Consider the following 18341-nt stretch of genomic DNA (forward strand, 5'->3'; position numbering starts at 1 on the left):
CGTGTATTTGAGGGGGGAAACAATTACATTCCTTCAAAACGCTGATCATTTTCCATTACGAACAATACTGTAAAAAACTATTCTTACAAACTGCAAATCTTTTATAGTAACAGCCCATGACATTGATTTGTGAAAATTGCATGTTAACTGAGTGGAATTTGCACATGAAGCAGTTCTAAATGTTTTGCCATTAGAAAATTACACACAAGAAAAATAATCAGGAAGCCAGTCTCCATTTCTTAAACTTGCATTTAAGGGAGCTGCAAAGGTTTGAAACATGCATACATTTGGTTCATAATTTGTGGTTTTCAAGACTAAACAAGAAATACAATATTTACAATATTTGCATTGACCTTCCTCTCAGCTGTACAAGCTTGCTCTGCAAAACTTTACAGCATTGCACAAGCCAATGAATACAGGAATTTTAATCATTACCATCAGTGCAACTGAAAACACCTGGAGAAATTACCAGATCACTGCAGATGTCAGCAATTTCCAAAATTCTCAGTCACCAATTGATGAACAACTTATAAGCAGTGTTCACACGTGCGACAATTACCAGCGGTTTACTTTGACTTGCATACGAATAAAATTGATGTGGTCTATGGTCTAAAAGAAATATGACATATACAGACCATTTAAATTATAATTTTAACCAACGTCCACAATAGTTGCAAGTGCACCTTGTAGTTTGTACAACACCCAAGCTATGGTTTTGTCTTAAGAAAAAAGTATGCAGTGCCAGTAATTATAGGCGTCTTCATGGGGCTGCTCCCTTGTGTAAATGTAGAGTGGTTTCAAGAGTGAGCAAGCTGCTTCAGTGATTGACATCATTGACTTTTCCCCTTTAAAGCTCCTTTCCAAGCTGTACAGGATTACTTGCAAACTTGGTATGTGCATTAACACAGGGTAAGTCTAGTGCATGTCTTGCTGTTGGTACCGCTAAAACATTACATCTAATTGTCATTAAATAATGTAGGTTACATTCATAGCAGGACACTCCATGTAGGACGTAATTTTCTATTACATTTAAAATTGGTGGACCCGACCTCAACATTTCTGCACTTATTGCGAGATTGGTAAAGAGATGCATATTTAATATGCCAACACCAAAATAGAATGTGCGGCGAGTTGAATGGTAGGAGCTTCAGTGCTGCTTGAGTTGGGAATGCAGTTGGTTCAGTGCGCGACTTGTCCCAAAGCAACTGCTCTGGGCACACACTAACACATGTCCAGAGTTTCGATTTTCAAAGCCAACAATGCAGGTTAACAATAATGAAACTATATTAAATCATGCTTTTCCTTTTTTAATCACAGATGTCTTTGCCCAGCGTCGGTAGTTTTCCAGTCCTTGCTTTTCAAGCTAAAAACCCTCGAGGTGCGGGGAAGTGCCTGTGAAGCAGGTGGCGAGTGCGGCCCAAAGCCCCAGGCTAGGACGCACTGCGAGCTTCGCTCTCTGTGCCCGCGCTGCTCGTGCTGGAATCCGAGTCGGGATCGGAAAGCTTTTCTTCCAGCCGGATGTGCAGCCGCTGCCGCACTGCCTGGAGGCGGACCAGCAAGCCCTGGTAGTCAAAGTGGCCACGCTTCTCCCCAAAAGGATCCTGTGCAAATTCAGGGCAGCAACCGTGATAACAGATTGAGAGCAAAATATCAGTTCCAGGCTTCAACTTCAATTCCTTATAACAGAAATGCAACACGACAGCAACTTCAGGCACACACGTCTTTTCATATGTATTGGTTACAGCAAGCAGACTGTAGTGATTATATTATTTTAAATTTCACCACTAGTAAGCTTAAATATAGGGAACGAAAGGGAGGGAATTAAATAGGAGTGGGCAGTTATTTATACAGCTCAATTTCCATTGTGCCCAAAGACCCACTACTTTACAGACACCGGTTTTCAGATACACATGCATATTGAGCATTTACAAAGCATATTGGAAATTGAGCTGTATATATTGTGTAATACACCACTAACTTTGTCGTGAACATTTATATTTTTCAGTTTGTGTATTCAAAGTAAACTACTTTTTTAACCTTAGTCCTGCACTCCACTCGCCATACTATTAAAATCATGCAAGATGTTAACATGTCTTTAACATCTTAGAAGAATTCTGACATTTAACACTGGGCAAACATGTGTCAGTATTAATACCATGAAAACTGGTAACATTGATCGGATATCAATATTCACACATCATTAGATCCCCACTTGTAAATACAAAGCTGCATTACTACATTTATCAATGTAAAAAATAATGACAATTGCTTTACCTGCATTGCCTGGCCTTGCGTATGCACCTTTTCTTTGCACACGGTTTCATAAAATTCATAGTACTCAAGAAAAGACTTTTCCATGACACTTCTGAAGAAAAAAAAATATTAAATATGTATACAAATGGTGTATATATATAATCATTTAACCGTACCAAGTCTAATCATTACACGTAAATACATGTTCTGCATGGAAAATGTATGGATATGTACTCTTAAATTACATTTATGGTTCATTCTCAGCATTGTATACTGGAAAGGCTTAGTGCGCAAGCTAGTATTTCTCCAGTGATCCATTGACAGCACAAAAAGATTAGTGATTGTATGCAAGCCTGAGTTGTAACTTTTCAAATAATTTTCTCTTGCAGTAGCTTTTAAAAATGTTTCCATCGAGATGGGCTATCATAGTGAGATATTTCAGACACTGTAAAATATTGTACAAGCATTAAAGCTTTATAGGAATTTTTTTTTATTGACAATCGACAGCTTACACCTTACCGTAAGGCATCGGGACAAAGACATCTTCCCTCCAACATGTCACACACAGCCACACGAATAGTCTCGTGCTGGATGCACTCATTGTAGCGCTTGCTATCTCCCGAGTGCCGTTCCTACACAAACAGCATCACATCATCTTTAAATACATTTTGCCCTTTGAATTTAAATCCCTTTGTTGTTGATTGCTTGATAAAGGCCTCAAGTGTTTTGGTCATGAAGGTTGTTTCACCATATTTCAATATGGTGGTCTGTGAGTTTAAGGGGGTCGAGGGCTAGTTACTAGTGGTGAAATTTAAAATAATATAATCACTACAGTCTGCTTGCTGTAACCAATACGTATTAAGATACCACTTGCCACTGATGTTAGCTGTGGCCGGGAATCTAACTCGGTTTGCTGGGTTCATAGCGCAGAGCACTAACGACGATGCGCTAACACTCGACCTGACATCCCGTGTAACACTAAAATCAATTTTACAAAATGTCTTCACCCACGTACCACGTTAAACCCCCATGAAATGCTTTGTATATCCCTTCGTCTCATGCATGTTTCCACGCACCTGTTCAAAGCCTGGCTCGTTGTGGTATGGGTTTTCTGTCATAAGCGACTGTATTGAGATCAGAACAGATGAGATGCTCTGGGCTGGGCTCCATGCAGGACCCGACCACGTCCTAAGCATTAGATCGCACACCAATAGTAATTAACATATGTACCTTGTGATTGCTACATCACATGTAAAATGCACAGCAACAGAATAATTATTACACGCAGTGAGTATACAAAAGTGCCCAGTGTAGAGTTTCACACAGCCAACATGAATGAGGAAACCAGGTAATCGGTCTCAGTTTATTCCTCCAAAAGTACTTTGTAAAATTGGCGGTGTGTTAGCTGTGGACAATGTCTTAACCCAGACAAAAATCCGAGCTGTGTTATGTTAATCCAAATTATGTCAGAATCAGAATATTTTGCATGAACTAGGCCTCAAACCAAATTGTCCTCTTTTTGTTTATAAGTCAATGCAATATTAACATAAATACAAGACAACCAGCCCAAATGGCAGACACCACCAATTCATCAAACACATGTTATGAGATTACCACGTCAAGTTATTTTACTATAAGAAAAAATAGTGAATAAATGTAACATGATGCAAGGCTTAACATTCTGAAGTCTGGAGGACAGTAACGTTACTTGTGCAGAACATACCCGAGGATGCTCAGGCAGACCTTGCCATTGCGGTAGAAGTTGGGGTTAAAGCGCACTGTGTTGCTGCCCGTGGTGAGTAGCTTGACACGGGGGGGTTTGATTGGGTAGTCGGGTGGACAGCGGAACAGGAAAAGGAAAAAGCCACCCTCGTAAGGGGTGTCAAATGGCCCAGTAATCAACGCGTGGATCTGCAACACACAAACACACAGTTGTATGTGTAATAAACCATAGGGCCATTGCAGCAATAATAATATTCTCTGCTGTTGATATTGAGACGGTTCATTGTCTAAATTGTTTGAGATCTCCAGGGCCTGGTAAGACCACACCCAGTTTGGATACAAAAATACAACTGAATGACTGGATTACGTTTCCACACTGTAAACCAACATAAAACAAAACATATCTTACCCATCAAGGACATCAGTGCCAAGGAACGCCATGGCACAAAAAAGTGTAATTTAACATACTACACGGTTAATATAAATGGAATGTCAATATCACTTTCGAAGCAGATGACAGCCCACTGGAAGAGACCCCCCCCCCTGCCCACTTTTCCAAGGATACCTTAAAATGTTTTTTCTGTTGATAAGATTGACTGAAAAGCATCAATGAGACTAAACATGCTGGGTAGTACTGTAAATTGTACTAAATATATCATACTGCAGGTCATTGTTATCATTTTGTACAATACATGCTTATTCTAAAATTCAAGTTGTTTAAAAAGACCACCTTATTGGTAGAAAAAGTAAAGAAGGACATACGTTTTAATCAGCAGCACCACTTATAACCAGGGCCATATTTTACCTTAGTCATGTCTTCTGGGTCGGGCACCACAAACATTCCGGGAGGAGGCTCCTTGTATATGCTCATTATGTCCCTAAAAGTCATACACATCGCACACACCGAACGCTAGTTTAGTACATTCACTCGCTCAAAAACACCAACCACCTGGTGGCGCAGCTACACCCACTGCCCACTCATCGAGCAGTACACGGAAAACTGCAGCAGCTTGCATTACATAACTGGCTGCACAATCCAGCGACCGCAGACGATTTTTTTACATCAGCTTAACTATTTCAAGTCAACGTGACTTCTTTCTCAAATAAGCATTGAGGCAATGCTCATCTATCTCCTGACAGAGATGAGTCTACCAATAGGACACGTGCAGTTGACATCCCCAAAACAATGAGCTTAGTCAACTCCCAACCGGAATTTGAAGTCACGACTTTATGATTGCAAGCATCTCACTCTACAACTGAATCACCAAATGACGTACAGTACATGGCTTCTTGGCAATAGGATACGACCGACGCACCAACAAATTATAACATTCCTTATGTTAACAATCCTTTTCATTTAACTTTTTCACCACTTCAAGGTGATGGTCTATGTGTAATGTGAATACAAAATAACTTACCAAACATTGATGCATGGATCTCAAAAATTAATTGACAAGTGAGCCTTCCATGATTAAAGAACAATATTCAATTCGTTTAACAAATATTAACACATCTTTAGTTTTAAAAGATGAAAAACCTCTTTAAAGAGTTTAGGTAATGTACACTAAATCTCTAATGACGACAGTATTCATGTACTACGTGATCACACGTCTATTCTCACACTTCCAAAAGGCAGTCAACCACATTGTACCAAACTAAAAGGCTCTTGGATACTAGTCTAGTCATGGGTGAAAAACACACCACATCAATGGGTGGGGTAGTTGACACATTTTGTGACATTCAAAAACAGTACTGTCAAGCATTAACATAGCACTTTAAAAGACTCATTGTTGAAAACTAGCCTTTTGTCCGTCCAAGGCCGGGTGTATTACAGTAAATCTGAAACTTGCAAACGAAAAGCAGACCGCGACGTGATATTCATTGCATTAATGCGTGTGCAATTTATAAGGGTGCGGGTGACACAGACCGATTTCATTTTAAGGTTATAATCCCTTGTTCATCATGACGTCCTTTTTACTTTGGTCTTTGTAGTGAGGGTCGTAAGTTGACGCCGAGGAGGGGGGAGGAGGCACCTCGGCCCCCCATGTGGAGTGACGTCAGCCGCTAATTATTATGAATGGGGGGGTGTCCATTTGGAGGGCGTCACCTTATAATTATTAATAATAGAGTTTTGGTTAGATCGCATAAATATATAAATATGTTGTTAAAACCCGCCACCACCTGACAGCCAACTAGTAAGGGTTGTCACGTAAACAGAACGTGGCCAATTCGTTACTAGTACAGCACACCGGTGTGTTGGAGAGCCAAGCCACAACATTTACAATCTGAGTACGACGTTTCGCCAGTAATTATAATTTCGATAGATTCTCTAATTAGTCTTGGCCAGTAGTAGCTAGTTTTGCACAAAACTTCAACATCAAAATCAATTGAGTGCCCTTGTTGGCACGCGTGTTCTGCTACTGCTGACAGTTGTATTTGGGAGAATTGAATATTTCTGTTATTTTAGTCTCGTGCTGATCATTCGTCCTGTTTTCCCAACTTAACATTTACCACTCGTGCAGTTAATCCTGTACACACCTTCTGTTGATAGCTTCGGTAATACATCTTTTGGTAGGGCTATTTTAATAAACATAAAAGACAGGAAGGACAAGTTCAAAGGGCTCGCATAATACACATGCATAATGTACGTTGCCTCAGTAATCCCCCCCCCTCACATTGTGCAAGAGCGCAGAAGCGTGGTCAACACATCAATGCCTCTATATAAGGAACGAAATAGTAAGACTTCTCCACAAATCTGATTAAGCTAGTTGTACTTACTGGCGAAACGTCATACTCAGATTGTAAATGTCGTGGCTTGGCTCTCCAACACACGAGTGTGCTGTATTGGTAACGAATTGGCATGTTCTGTTTACGTGACAACCCTTACTAGTTAGCTGTGGTGGGTGGTGGCGGGTTTAACGAAACATTTATATCTTTACGTGATCTAACCCAAAACCTCTATTATGGATGATATTGGACGCGAAAGCCTACGTATTAAACTGCTCATGATTATTCATGAGAGGTGGGGGGGGTGTCCATTTGGAGGACGTCACCTGCTCATGAATATAAACAAGGGGGGCTGGTCGATGTGAAGTGACATCACGAGCGTTAATGACAGACATTCCTGGGTGATTATAATAGGTATGTAGCGGGAACTCAAAATGACTAATGGATTCTACCACTCAACCCGGTTTGTTTAATCATGAGAGATCAGTTGGCCAGGCACAGTTGTGCTTCGAAGCTGGTTATTTTTCAGCAGTCTCACACTGCATCTCAATATGCATTTTCAGGAGGGTACTGGAGGTATGGTTCAATGGGCTGAGCCCTCTGCCATGGTGCTATGAGGGGGAAGTTAGCTCTTATTCAAAAGGTGTTGGGGGGAGCTCTTTATAACATGGCAAATAAAATTGCACAGGCAAAGGGTTCTAAATTAATATTTCTTTTAAGTTATTTACATGTACTAGGTAAAATATAAATTAACCCCAAACAATGCAATATATTGTTTAGATGTGATTCACGTATAAAGTGTACGGTATATTTTTATTTTTTTACAAAGCTATGACTCTAGCAGCCTCTAGCAGATTGGAGGGATCACATTAACATATTAAGTATGTAAATAGAAAAATTCAAACGGAAATTGTAATTAATGACACCCCTCCCCTCTGCAAAACAATCTGATACGACCACATGAATCTCAGCGAGGTGGCTGCTCAGACCGTTAGCTCCTGTTTACGATGTGCCCTGGGCTAGCGAGCGGCTCGTTTAACAGACGCATTCTAGAGTGCTGTCTATTTAACGCACCCCTGAACTTTGGGATTAATTATATCGGTCGGTTCCCTCATTGGGTGGTTTTTCGGGTGGAAGGAAACTGGAGAGCCCGTATATAAAACGCACGCAAAGCGATAACTATCAAACAACAATTATCTACTTGCCGTCGTGTCTTCTATATCGATGTTTGTTAATCACAAAGTCACGCCTACAATGCACTGCATGCACTACATTGGTGCACAATGCACGGCACGACGTGCATGCAGGACCACCCTGGCCTGGAGCACATGCTCACCGCATCTAAAGTGATCCGGTGTGTTCACGAGCTCGCGTATTCAATCATGTACTTGATCAATCCGTGAACCCACCGAGTCGGTGAACACAGCCCTTGTACTCGATGTACTCACTGGATGTGTATCAATTAAGTCTGTGAACCCAGTGAGCCCATGTCAACGGGCCCGTGTAGTGCTTATTAAGTCTGTGTCCCTTGTAGATCTGTTTACCCAGTAAGTCGGTGTACTCTGTTGGATCTATGTGTCCAGTGAGCCTGAGTAGCAAGTGAGCCTAAATACAGCCTCTTAGGGGCCATCCATTTAGTGCGTACGCATGGAGGGGAGGGGTTAACCCAAATACATACGCTTGAGTATGGGGGGTCTACTGACAATGTACGCAGAAGGAAACGGGGGGCGGGGGTGAAGCCTCGATAATAAAATCTACATTGGCCTTCACGTTAGTTAGATAATCTGGCGGTGGTCTGTTTGCTTAAACACGTTAATATTATTAATCCTTGATCGTTTCTGAGTGGATTAAATATCGGCCGTTCTATAGGATTCTGGGGGGTGCGTCAGGGGTACGTACGCAGGTGGGTGGGGGGGGGTGTAAAAAGGTACGCGTGCGTAGAGAGGGGTCAAGTTTTCACAGATTTTTGCGTACGTACTAAATGGATGGCCCCTTATCACGTGAATCCGTACACCCAGTTGGTGTGCCCCCGAGTCCCGTGTGCGCCCCCGCACCTCTTGATCCGCAGCAGGCAGGCCGAAGAAGCGGGCTCAGTGTCCCAGTCCTTGCTCTGGCTCGGGTCCCACGTGGCGCCACCTCCGCCCTGGAGGCTCTGCGCCAGCCCGTCCACCCCCTCGGGCAGCGGCACCGCGGCCGCCGAACTCAGGCCCTCACCCACCGGGGGAGCCTCTGCCATGGCTCTCTCTCTCCTCCTTGTCCTTTCTCCCAGTCACTTTTTTTTTATCCGAATCCAAGCGAGTCCTCCTCCCAAGTCCTTCACCACTCCCTCACCACCGCGGGCTGAAGGAATGAACACCCCGGTGGTACACGGCCTCGGTTCGGAGTTCGGCGTGGGAACCCAGGCAAGGGGGAGTGTCGAGGGGGTCTGCACACTCGAGTGGGGAACCTGGGAAGGCAGACCAGACGGGGTCAAGGAGACTCGATGCGACCCAGGCAGGGAGGTCAGAGAGGAGGAGGTCAGGATGACGTCGCCAGGAGACCCCAGGGGTAGGCAGGCGAGGTGGTGGTCGAGTCACAGCAGATACGCGGCGATGCGCTTTACACAAGTCGTCGCCGGGCCTGCAGGCGCGGGGAGGCCGGAAAGATTAGCACGGGGGCCGCGAGGAGAGGTCGAGCCTAGGGGGGGGGGGGTGGGGGATGTAAGAGGCGAGGGGTGCGTAAGGTGGTGGAGCTGTTGCCGAGAGCCGAGGACGCGCAACTCCGCAGCGTTGCCCGCAACTCCCCAGCGGTGCCGCGACCTCCTCGCAGCCGCTGGGGGGGGTGAGAGGGGGGAGAGGCCGCATCGCGCGCTCCCATTGGCTGAGAGGGCGAGGCGGGCAGCCAATCACAGCGCGCGGCACGCTCATTCTCGCTCAGCTGTTTAATACAGTCGCCACTGTAGTCGCGACGCGGTGACGGCATGGAAGTCGCTCCCACACGCAGCACCGCCGATTGCCTCGCACGGTGCGAAGGAAGTTCAGCAGACATTGAGCACTCATCTTACACAGGGCTGGCCCACACACAACTGTCCGATTGCCTCGCACGGTGCGAACGAAGTTCAGCAGACATTGAGCTGTGCTGGCCCGCACACAATTGCGCTACCGGAGCACGCACGCTCGCGTTACGCACTCATCAGATATAACTCTGTACTACAACTATGGCACTCGTGGGCAATACTTACATCCACTGCTCCCCACACAGTACTACAAGCATTGTACTACTGTTCTTAATGTTACTGGGACTAATACATCACTGTGCGCCATACAACACTGGCGTATTGGGTTTTAGAGTTAATCTTAAACTGGGCCCCATCATCGGATTATGGATGTTAAAACAATGGCTCGTGGAAAGCCACCGGAGTTAAGCCCCACTTAACGTTGTACGCCGAGGCGCAGTCACAACTATTATTGTTTACTTAAGGCATTAGCTATGATGATTTCTAGATCCTAATAATTTTTGCAAGGGATTTCACGGAGCTAGATATGTTCATGTAACCGGTGTATTACAAGGCCAATTATATTATTCATGAGCTGGTGTTGTAACGGTCTAGTCCTGGATTGTCGCCGAACAGGAAACAGAAACACTGCAGTGTCTCATTGCGGTAGTGTTGACGTCGCTGTGATACTGCACGATGACTTAGTGTGGCTAAAACAATCACGCACCGTGCACTCGGGCACAACCAGTGACGGCTTGCTGATGAATGCTAACAGCACACAACTTCTTAAAGTGTACTGTACTTCAAACTTTCGTGACTGCATGGATTCATATTCTTTGGTTCTTTCGGTAAAGCCACATAGATAGAAAGCAATCAAATAAAATTGTATTTTTAAAAAAGTTACAATACTTTTTAAAATATAAACCAAAAACTGACGTTTTAGTTTTTTTATTACTATCATTTGATTATTTTCTATCTACAGGACTTCGAAAGAACCAAATAATTCTTAAAGTACGTAGGGTATCATTAAACATTCATGAGCAATGGCTTGTCTGATGTTCATTTCTTATTTAAAGTTCAGTTGTGATATTTGAGACCTATTTTTTCCGTTTGTTGAATTGTTACTATTTGCACAACTTGTATGACGCGAGTGGAAATGTATGTAATTAATGTGTCCACCTACACAGGTGACTAAGATGCCACCGCCCGAATTCATCCAAATGCGTCGTACATTGCAGTGAGAAAAACTCGTTTGATCAAATGCTATTTATTCAATGCATCTCCACAAAGAAGGACATGACTTTTAAATCTAGTTTTTTAGAAATATTAACCAGACGTGGGTATACACTATATCACAATAAAAGTTAAATTCAAGCATCTGTTCGCCTGCGACCATGAGGACAAGACCTTCCTTGCACTCCACATATGCGTATACGGCAATGGGCTCTACTTGGTTAATATCAGGGCATACAGCTCGGCAATAATTCGTCCCACTCGACTGGTTGTAAGTGAATACGCCACTGTACTTTGAATCCACTTCGCTCGAACGACTTGTAAACACTGGGTGTGTGAATTATGAATTGATGGCCTGACTTGCTGCCCAAATACTGTACAATACTTCACAGAGTTGCCTTTTGCGAGACTTTTATATTCCATTTGCATGAACTCATCATGATTGGAAGTTGTTGATGGAAACATCAATGCACAAATAAACATCCCCGGTGTTTTTTTAAATACAATTTCACCATGAATCTTCACAATTGTTTAGCAGATATTTAATGCACTCAAATGAGGTATAATCCACGAGGGTAAACAATAAAACATACCAATCTTGCAAACAAGCGTAATTTCATTTCTCTAGATCAGTGGTGGGCACGAAAGGCCCACGAAATAATTTGGTGTGGCCCTGCCAAGGCAACCGCAGGCGGGACTCGAAATTCAATCAATCTAGGAGCAAACCTGGAAAAGCAGTTGCGAGTAGCAACATCATCAATACCGGCTAACATCACACGCCTCACCAAAGAGAAGCAGTTCCAGCCATTACATTAGTGGCAAGTTAATTAAATGTTTGACCAAATAAAACAGGCAAATTTTTAAGTTGATAATTTTGTATGGCCCGCGAATGATGTTATAAATATCCAAATGGCCCTTGGCAGAAAAAAGGTTCCCCACCACCGCTCTAGATGGTTGTAACGGTGCAATAAAACACCGTAGTTCCGTTTAAAAACGCACATTATTAACCATTGCGCCCACCGAGGGAATACTTTTCATATAAACTAATTAAATAAAATGGTAAAACACAACCTTGTCAACAGGTCTCATTTCAGTAGCATAGTTTTATTCTTTATCGACCCAACAAACCCTCAGTTCGTAGTTTTCCTGAAGGATCCTGCATGGAAAAAGTTTCAATCTTTAGTGTCCTAGATGGTGTTAGAAGAAGAAAATGCTGAATAATTCACACGATGGGCTGCAAACCTTCTTGATGTATGGCCACATGACCATCACCACTCTATCTATACATGACCATTTCATTAAATGTTGGCCATTCCATTGAGACTATTCGAGCCAACATCAGATGCCTTTATCTTCTAATAGTGAATTCAAAAAGTAGAATTGTAGTACATTAAGGTGCATAAAGCGTGCGGAAAACGAACTTGCATTTAGTGGAGCTGCCTGCAACCGATTTGTTGTAACAACCGTCGGAAATGCACTCCAGGTAGTGATTAAATAACTTTATGAAGAACGCAAAATGAGAAAAAGCCAACTGGAAACATCAGAACACCAGGAGGGATGGCGACATCAATGGATCATGATTGAGTGTTGTCAATGCATATCAATATTGCTGTATTCGTACCGTGTTCGTAATTTATAGTATTTGTATTGTTGCATTAGATGTAGTGCTGTAGTATAATCGAAAATCATATAACCAGATCACCCGAAATACGCACCATCTCAATTCTTGGAAGATAAGTCGTACATTACAATATTTATCCTGGATAGTGCTGGAATAAGCAACCAGTCAGAATGTTTATTTAGACTGGAGGAATCCAATGAGCTATGAAGATCTTCTTTACACAGCTGTCACTATGCACAAGTGCTGTTATAGTCTACGGAGATACGTCGTGGGCAGCAAATAGTACAGTAACATTGTCGTATTGTACACGAATGCTTCCATATCACATTCCTCCGCCTTCAAACGGCGGTCAAACAACCACGACGACCCCGCACGACGAGAAGGCCGTCATCTAGCAGTGTATCGATCAGCAATAATGTCTGTACGTGTATAGTATCAGCGCTGTAGCACTGTACTGCGTCGTGTCGCACTCGCGTTCGTAATGAAATCACAATATTAATGTATCCGATGAGCTATAAAAGTCAGAACGTTAAAACCAAACAAAAACACAATCGGGGTGCAAAGTATGAACAGTGTAAATAAATCACTTAAATATAAACACACACACATACAAACTAAATACAAATTTCGATTTAAAGCTTTCGTGACTGCAGCGATTAATATTCTTGGTTATTTCGGTAAAGTCACGTAGAAGGGAAATAATAAAATAATAATAAAAATCTAACAATAACATTTTATTGCTTTTTTATTTGATTATTTCCCTTCTACGTGACTTCACCGAAAGAACCAAGAATATAAACTAATACACGTTTTTGTTAATCTTACCAGGTAAAGCCCACGGAGCTTATCAACATGCTTCAAGAAGCGACCTGACCGCCAAGGCCCACACGGCGCAGCCTTTGGCAGGGCCCCAGCACGCGCGAGCTGCGACTCGCCACGGCCATCTTACCTAGGGAGAGGGGGGGGCGTGCCGAGCGCGCGCACCGCCAAGGCCGCACTACGTCATCAACACCGCGCAGCCTTTGGCAAGGCCCCAGCACGCGCGAGCTGCGACTCGTCACGGCCATCTTACCTGGGGAGAAGGGGGGGGGCGTGCCGGGCGCGCGCACCACCAAGGCCGTACTACGTCATCAACACGGTGGAGTGGGTGGGGGCGTGACAACAGTGAGCGGAGGGCGCACAGCGCAGCAGCCCCCCCCCATCACGGCCGCCTTTTGATTGACGAGGTACGCTTTGTGACGTCATGGTTGTAGGCCAATCAGTTTCAAAGACAATGCCATATCGATGTTTCGATTTAAAGCTTTCGTGACTGCAGGGATTCATCTTCTTGGTTATTTCGGTAAAGTCACGTAGAAGGGAAATAATACAATAATACAAATTAAACATAATAAAATACAATTCTCACGACGTTTTGGCCACAACGCAAGCAGCCGTCCTCAGGTGGAGAACAGGGCTGTCTGAAAGCGTCCGGACGCTGTCTTTCTCTGTTCTTCACCTGAGGACGGCTGCTTGCGTTGTGGCTGAAACGTTGTGAGAATTGTATTTTATTATGTTTTATTTTTATTATTTTATTATTTCTCTTCTACGTGACTTTAGCGAAAGAACCAAGAAGACATATCGATGTTATTAGAGCATGCTTTTTTTGTTTGCGTGTTCGCCACAAGTACCGTGTGCGGTTAATGCAGACTTGATTCCTTGCAAAAAGGGTTTCTATTTGGTGTTTGAACTTTTATTACCAGAAAGGGTAACGCCTATTATTATGTTTTCATGACGTCATAGCATTTGGACCCCCCCCCCCCTTGCAATTGGTCGTATTACGCACATGCCCCCCCCCCGCTCCGCGATTAAATGTTCATTGGGAAATTAATCAAGCCGTCGTGATCGTTCCACTCACTGCTGCTTGAAGGCTTATCTCTCACGGTCTTACGATATGATAATCCATCTAGCGCACGAGGTGATTTCATCGCTCCGTCTACTTCGTATACATCCTGTCGGACGCGTTCCATCCCGTTTGCTGTCACTCCGTCGTTCGTCTCGACCTCCGACCAGTTTGCATTGTGCCAAATTTAAATTTGATGCCAGATTAACTGCAATTCACCAAATGAACCTTATGGCGGGACCCCAGAGTCCCGAATAAATGGAAGTCAAAATCGTAATTAATGTATTTATTTTTACTTAAAGCTTTCGTGGCTGCAGGAATCAATATTCTTTGGGTATTTCTGTAAAGTCACGTAGATAGGTTCAAAAACTAGTAAATGGCTTTATTTTATTACATTTTGAACCTGTCTACTTGACACAACTCATTGGTTCTTTCGGTAAAGTCACGTATGTAGAAATAAAATAAAATTAAAATAAATCACAAATTAAATTAAAACAAATCACGACGTTTCGAACGCAACACAAGCGCTCATCATCAGGTGAAAATGGGGCAAAACACATAGCGAGGGAACACACAGAGGGACATCACACAGAGCACACAGAGAATGGCAAACTGCATGGAGGCAAATACAGCCAGAAAATGGGAGACCTGAACTCAACAAAACCTTAAAAACGTAATGTGATGCAAACCAGTCGGCCAACAACACAGGTAGACACTAACCTGGTTCATCTTCTTGGTTCTTTCAGTAAAGTCACGTAGAATGGAAGTAATAAAATAATAAAAATAAAACATAATAAAATAATTATCTGTCGCCTCGACAGACCTGGTTTTCACCTGAAGACGGTTGCTTGCGTTGTGGCCGAAACGTCGTGAGAATTATTTTATTATGTTTTATTTTTATTATTTTATTACTTCCCTTCTACGTGACTTTACCGAAAAAACCGAGAAGATGAATCCTTGCAGTCACGAAAGCTTTAAATCGTAACTAACCTGGTTGACCACGTATTTCAAAAGACTGCTAAATTTTGTGTTCATCTTCTGGGCTGAACATACCAACGTAAACAAAGGACAAGGACTTTACCGAAAGAACCAAGAAGATTAATCCCTGCAGTCACGAAAGCTTTGAATCGAAATAAATTTCCTGAAACTCATTGGCATTGGTTACAATTCCTGTGATCAGCAAATTTCTAATGGTTAATGTATTCTTCACTTATGTTTCAGTCTTAATTTATCCATTATTTTCGGAAATCTTGCAATTTGTCAGAAATTACTCTTGGCTAGAGCATATCTCCTAAAAAATAAATTGTAATTGATGGATAGATTGATCGTTACATACAAATGCATGCCTCTGATCTGGAGGGAGAGAGGAGGGAGTAGGTGTGTGTGTGGGGAGATCGTGGGGGAACAGAATAGGCGATAGGCTAAGAGGGAAGTAGAGATGCGATATTGAAAGAAAGTTACGTTTATTTAGTTTAACTTGGTGAGACCTCAAGAAACAAGCATAGTCTAATTCGCAAAAGTGTCGTATCAGTAGAAGATCGTGATTGCTGTGTATAATCCTAATGGAGTAATTTTCAGGTAATTTTCGAATTGTGAAATTTAGATTCAGAAGCCAGAACACAGTGGCCTACTTTTGCGAATTACCTCAGGGGACATTTAACGATCACTCTGAAGGAGACGGTCTCTGGATTCGAGTACCTCGGCCTTAAGATTTGCATTGAACTGCCCATATACATTGGGTCAAACTTAACATATCTTAATGATCGACGGCTTCTGCATCAGATATGATTTATTCGCGATCTACTTACAAAAAACATCAGCAGACTATCTACTGGATCTCCTCACTGTTTCGAAGAACAAATGTGACCTAAGGTCCTTGCTCATTTACCAGCTTCACATTCCTTATTGCCGCACAAATACTGGAGGAAGGGCCTTTGCTGTTGATGCCCCCCGGGTCTGGAATGCTATCGCCAATAAACTGTAACTTGGATCACTACCTGTGAGATCTTCACTCAAAACTGCTCTTGAGGAGCTGTACACCCCTAGCTGCCACTGCTATGCAGAGTGGCCTGAAATCAAATGCATTGCTCCGGATGACTGTTGCAAAGTATGATCATGAGTTTTGATTATAGTGTGCTGAACTTGAAAGGTGCATTGAAAATTATTGATGCTCCTGCTGATACTCTTGCTGTTATGGAGTGACTCATGCTGCCAGTTATGGCTGCAAAGTTTAGTTGTATATGCTATATATATCGTTTATTGTTAAATTTGAATCACGGTTCCTATGATCACTGTTACATTGTTCCTCATGCTTTTTGTTATTGTATTTTTTCTTACTGAAAAATATGAACGAATTCTAATGAACTCAACTCAGTTACATTAATTAAGCGATTAAAAGTTATATCAGAAGACGCAAAAGAATGTGACATTTGTTACACAATTCTTTATTTGATGCAACGTAAACAAATAAAGTCCTACAAAAATTGTTTCTGATGTATCAATGTGTTTGCCCATCCCTAGAGGGAAGGGAGTAAGGGAGCAGAAGAAGATTAAGACGGGCTGCTGCCCGCTCATTATACATGTTTCGTTTCGTGCAGTTTGAGATGGGTTTTTTTTGTCATTTGAGCAGGAGACATCAATGTTGACTTAATGGCAAATGCTTAACGGGAAAGGCTAACAGGGGTGGTGTGGGGGATAAGATAGGGGGAGGGGCTTGATGGTAAATGGGAGGGGCTTAATTCTTGATCTGAAGCTTTCGGGACTGCAAAGATTCATACTCTTAGGTTTTTTTCGGTAAAGTCACGTAGGTAAAAAATAAATAATACAAAAGAATAGAAATAATAATAGAAATAAATAATAAATCACGACGTTTCGGAGGCAACACAAGTCTCCGTCATCAGCTAGATTTACTGTCTAGCTGTGACGGTCCCAAAAACGTCGTGATTTATTATTTTATTTCTATTATTATTTATATATATATAAACAACTACGCTGGTTTGGTCGTCTGCGTGCGTATCTGAACGTTAATTTATTTACGGCCCCGCCCTGACAGCTCGCTCTGATTCGATAAATAAAAATAAAACAGCTGGCAAAAAGCCAAAGCTCACTTTGATTCTAAATAAATAAATACAACGCCCGGCAGAGAGCGAAAGCATAGGTCTGGCAAGGTCTGCGCCGCAGTGGTGCAGTGCACTGTGGGCGCTGACCCTGCGCTGTGTGAGTGTGGTGTGTATGCAAGTGTGCGAATGGTAGTTACGCTAATATTACGTATATTTATGTAAAAAATGGGTGCTGCGTGCCGCGATTAGTGGAGTCCCCAAACAACTTTACCTTACGAGTAGGCAGGGGTCGCTATACAGTGAGTCTTAGCGGACTGAGCTGGCAGCTTCACCTGCCGGGACCACGGCCAGTTGCGTAGCGCCCCCTACAGTTTCGCCCGTGGGTCAATACCCCCATGGGGCAACCCAGCTGACTGTTTGATGGGTACAATGGGTACTTTTTGGTTTATCCGGCTTATTACCATTATTATATATTGACGTTGATCACGTCTCCATGGACGGCTTGCTGTCTACTTCGGTTGTGTAATTGAGATGTTGTGCATGCTGCTGCTGGTAAGGGCATGTGTTGCATAATATGCAGCATGTGTCCGCGTATCATGTTTGGCACGGATGCAGTTGGCGTTACTGTACATTTATCATGTTTTGGAGTACCAATCCCATGCACTTTGAAATGTAATAAACTGTCAAAAAAGGTTGCAGCCCGACCCCCGCCGCTGTCACTCTCTGGCCGTTGCACAAGCCATATCGGAATTTGCGACATGCTAAAACAATGAGTACAGTGTGACACCACCCGGGTAACTCCCGGGATCAAAATGGGCATTGGAAAGTGATTGCTTTATTGAGATGATAATGGTACTACCACAGGGTATTGTG

The 18341-nt window shown here is 42.9% G+C and overlaps 1 protein-coding gene across 2 annotated transcripts; it reads right to left on the reverse strand.

The window, feature by feature from the left end:
- Positions 1-25: 25 nt before the first annotated feature.
- UBE2Z (ubiquitin conjugating enzyme E2 Z) lies at positions 26-13471 on the reverse strand. 2 transcript variants are annotated; one of them, XM_078855504.1, is made up of 8 exons: positions 13356-13471; positions 8757-9148; positions 4781-4853; positions 3977-4164; positions 3330-3441; positions 2773-2885; positions 2275-2365; positions 26-1601 (listed from the first exon to the last, which is right to left on the reverse strand). In XM_078855504.1, the coding sequence occupies exons 2-8, from the start codon at positions 8936-8938 to the stop codon at positions 1431-1433; spliced, it is 930 nt and encodes a 309-aa protein (XP_078711630.1). In that variant the 5' UTR covers positions 8939-9148; positions 13356-13471; the 3' UTR covers positions 26-1430. The 2 variants fall into 2 exon arrangements, with proteins under 2 accessions (XP_078711630.1, XP_078711639.1); XM_078855513.1 differs by having other exon boundaries at positions 8757-9378.
- Positions 13472-18341: the final 4870 nt, after the last annotated feature.

This window comes from Lampetra fluviatilis, chromosome 1, assembly GCF_964198595.1.
Source record: "Lampetra fluviatilis chromosome 1, kcLamFluv1.1, whole genome shotgun sequence".
Taxonomy (NCBI): domain Eukaryota; kingdom Metazoa; phylum Chordata; class Hyperoartia; order Petromyzontiformes; family Petromyzontidae; genus Lampetra; species Lampetra fluviatilis.

Bases quoted from the DNA above. Each gene is read 5' to 3' on its own strand.
- UBE2Z (XM_078855504.1), bottom strand. From the start codon at position 8,938: ATGGCAGAGGCTCCCCCGGTGGGTGAGGGCCTGAGTTCGGCGGCCGCG. The intron at 3,442-3,976 runs GTATGTTCTGCA...TCTAATGCTTAG, and splicing joins GTCTGCCTGAGCATCCTCGG to GACGTGGTCGGGTCCTGCAT. The intron at 2,886-3,329 runs GTGCGTGGAAAC...CTGTTTGTGTAG, and splicing joins ACGAGCCAGGCTTTGAACAG to GAACGGCACTCGGGAGATAG.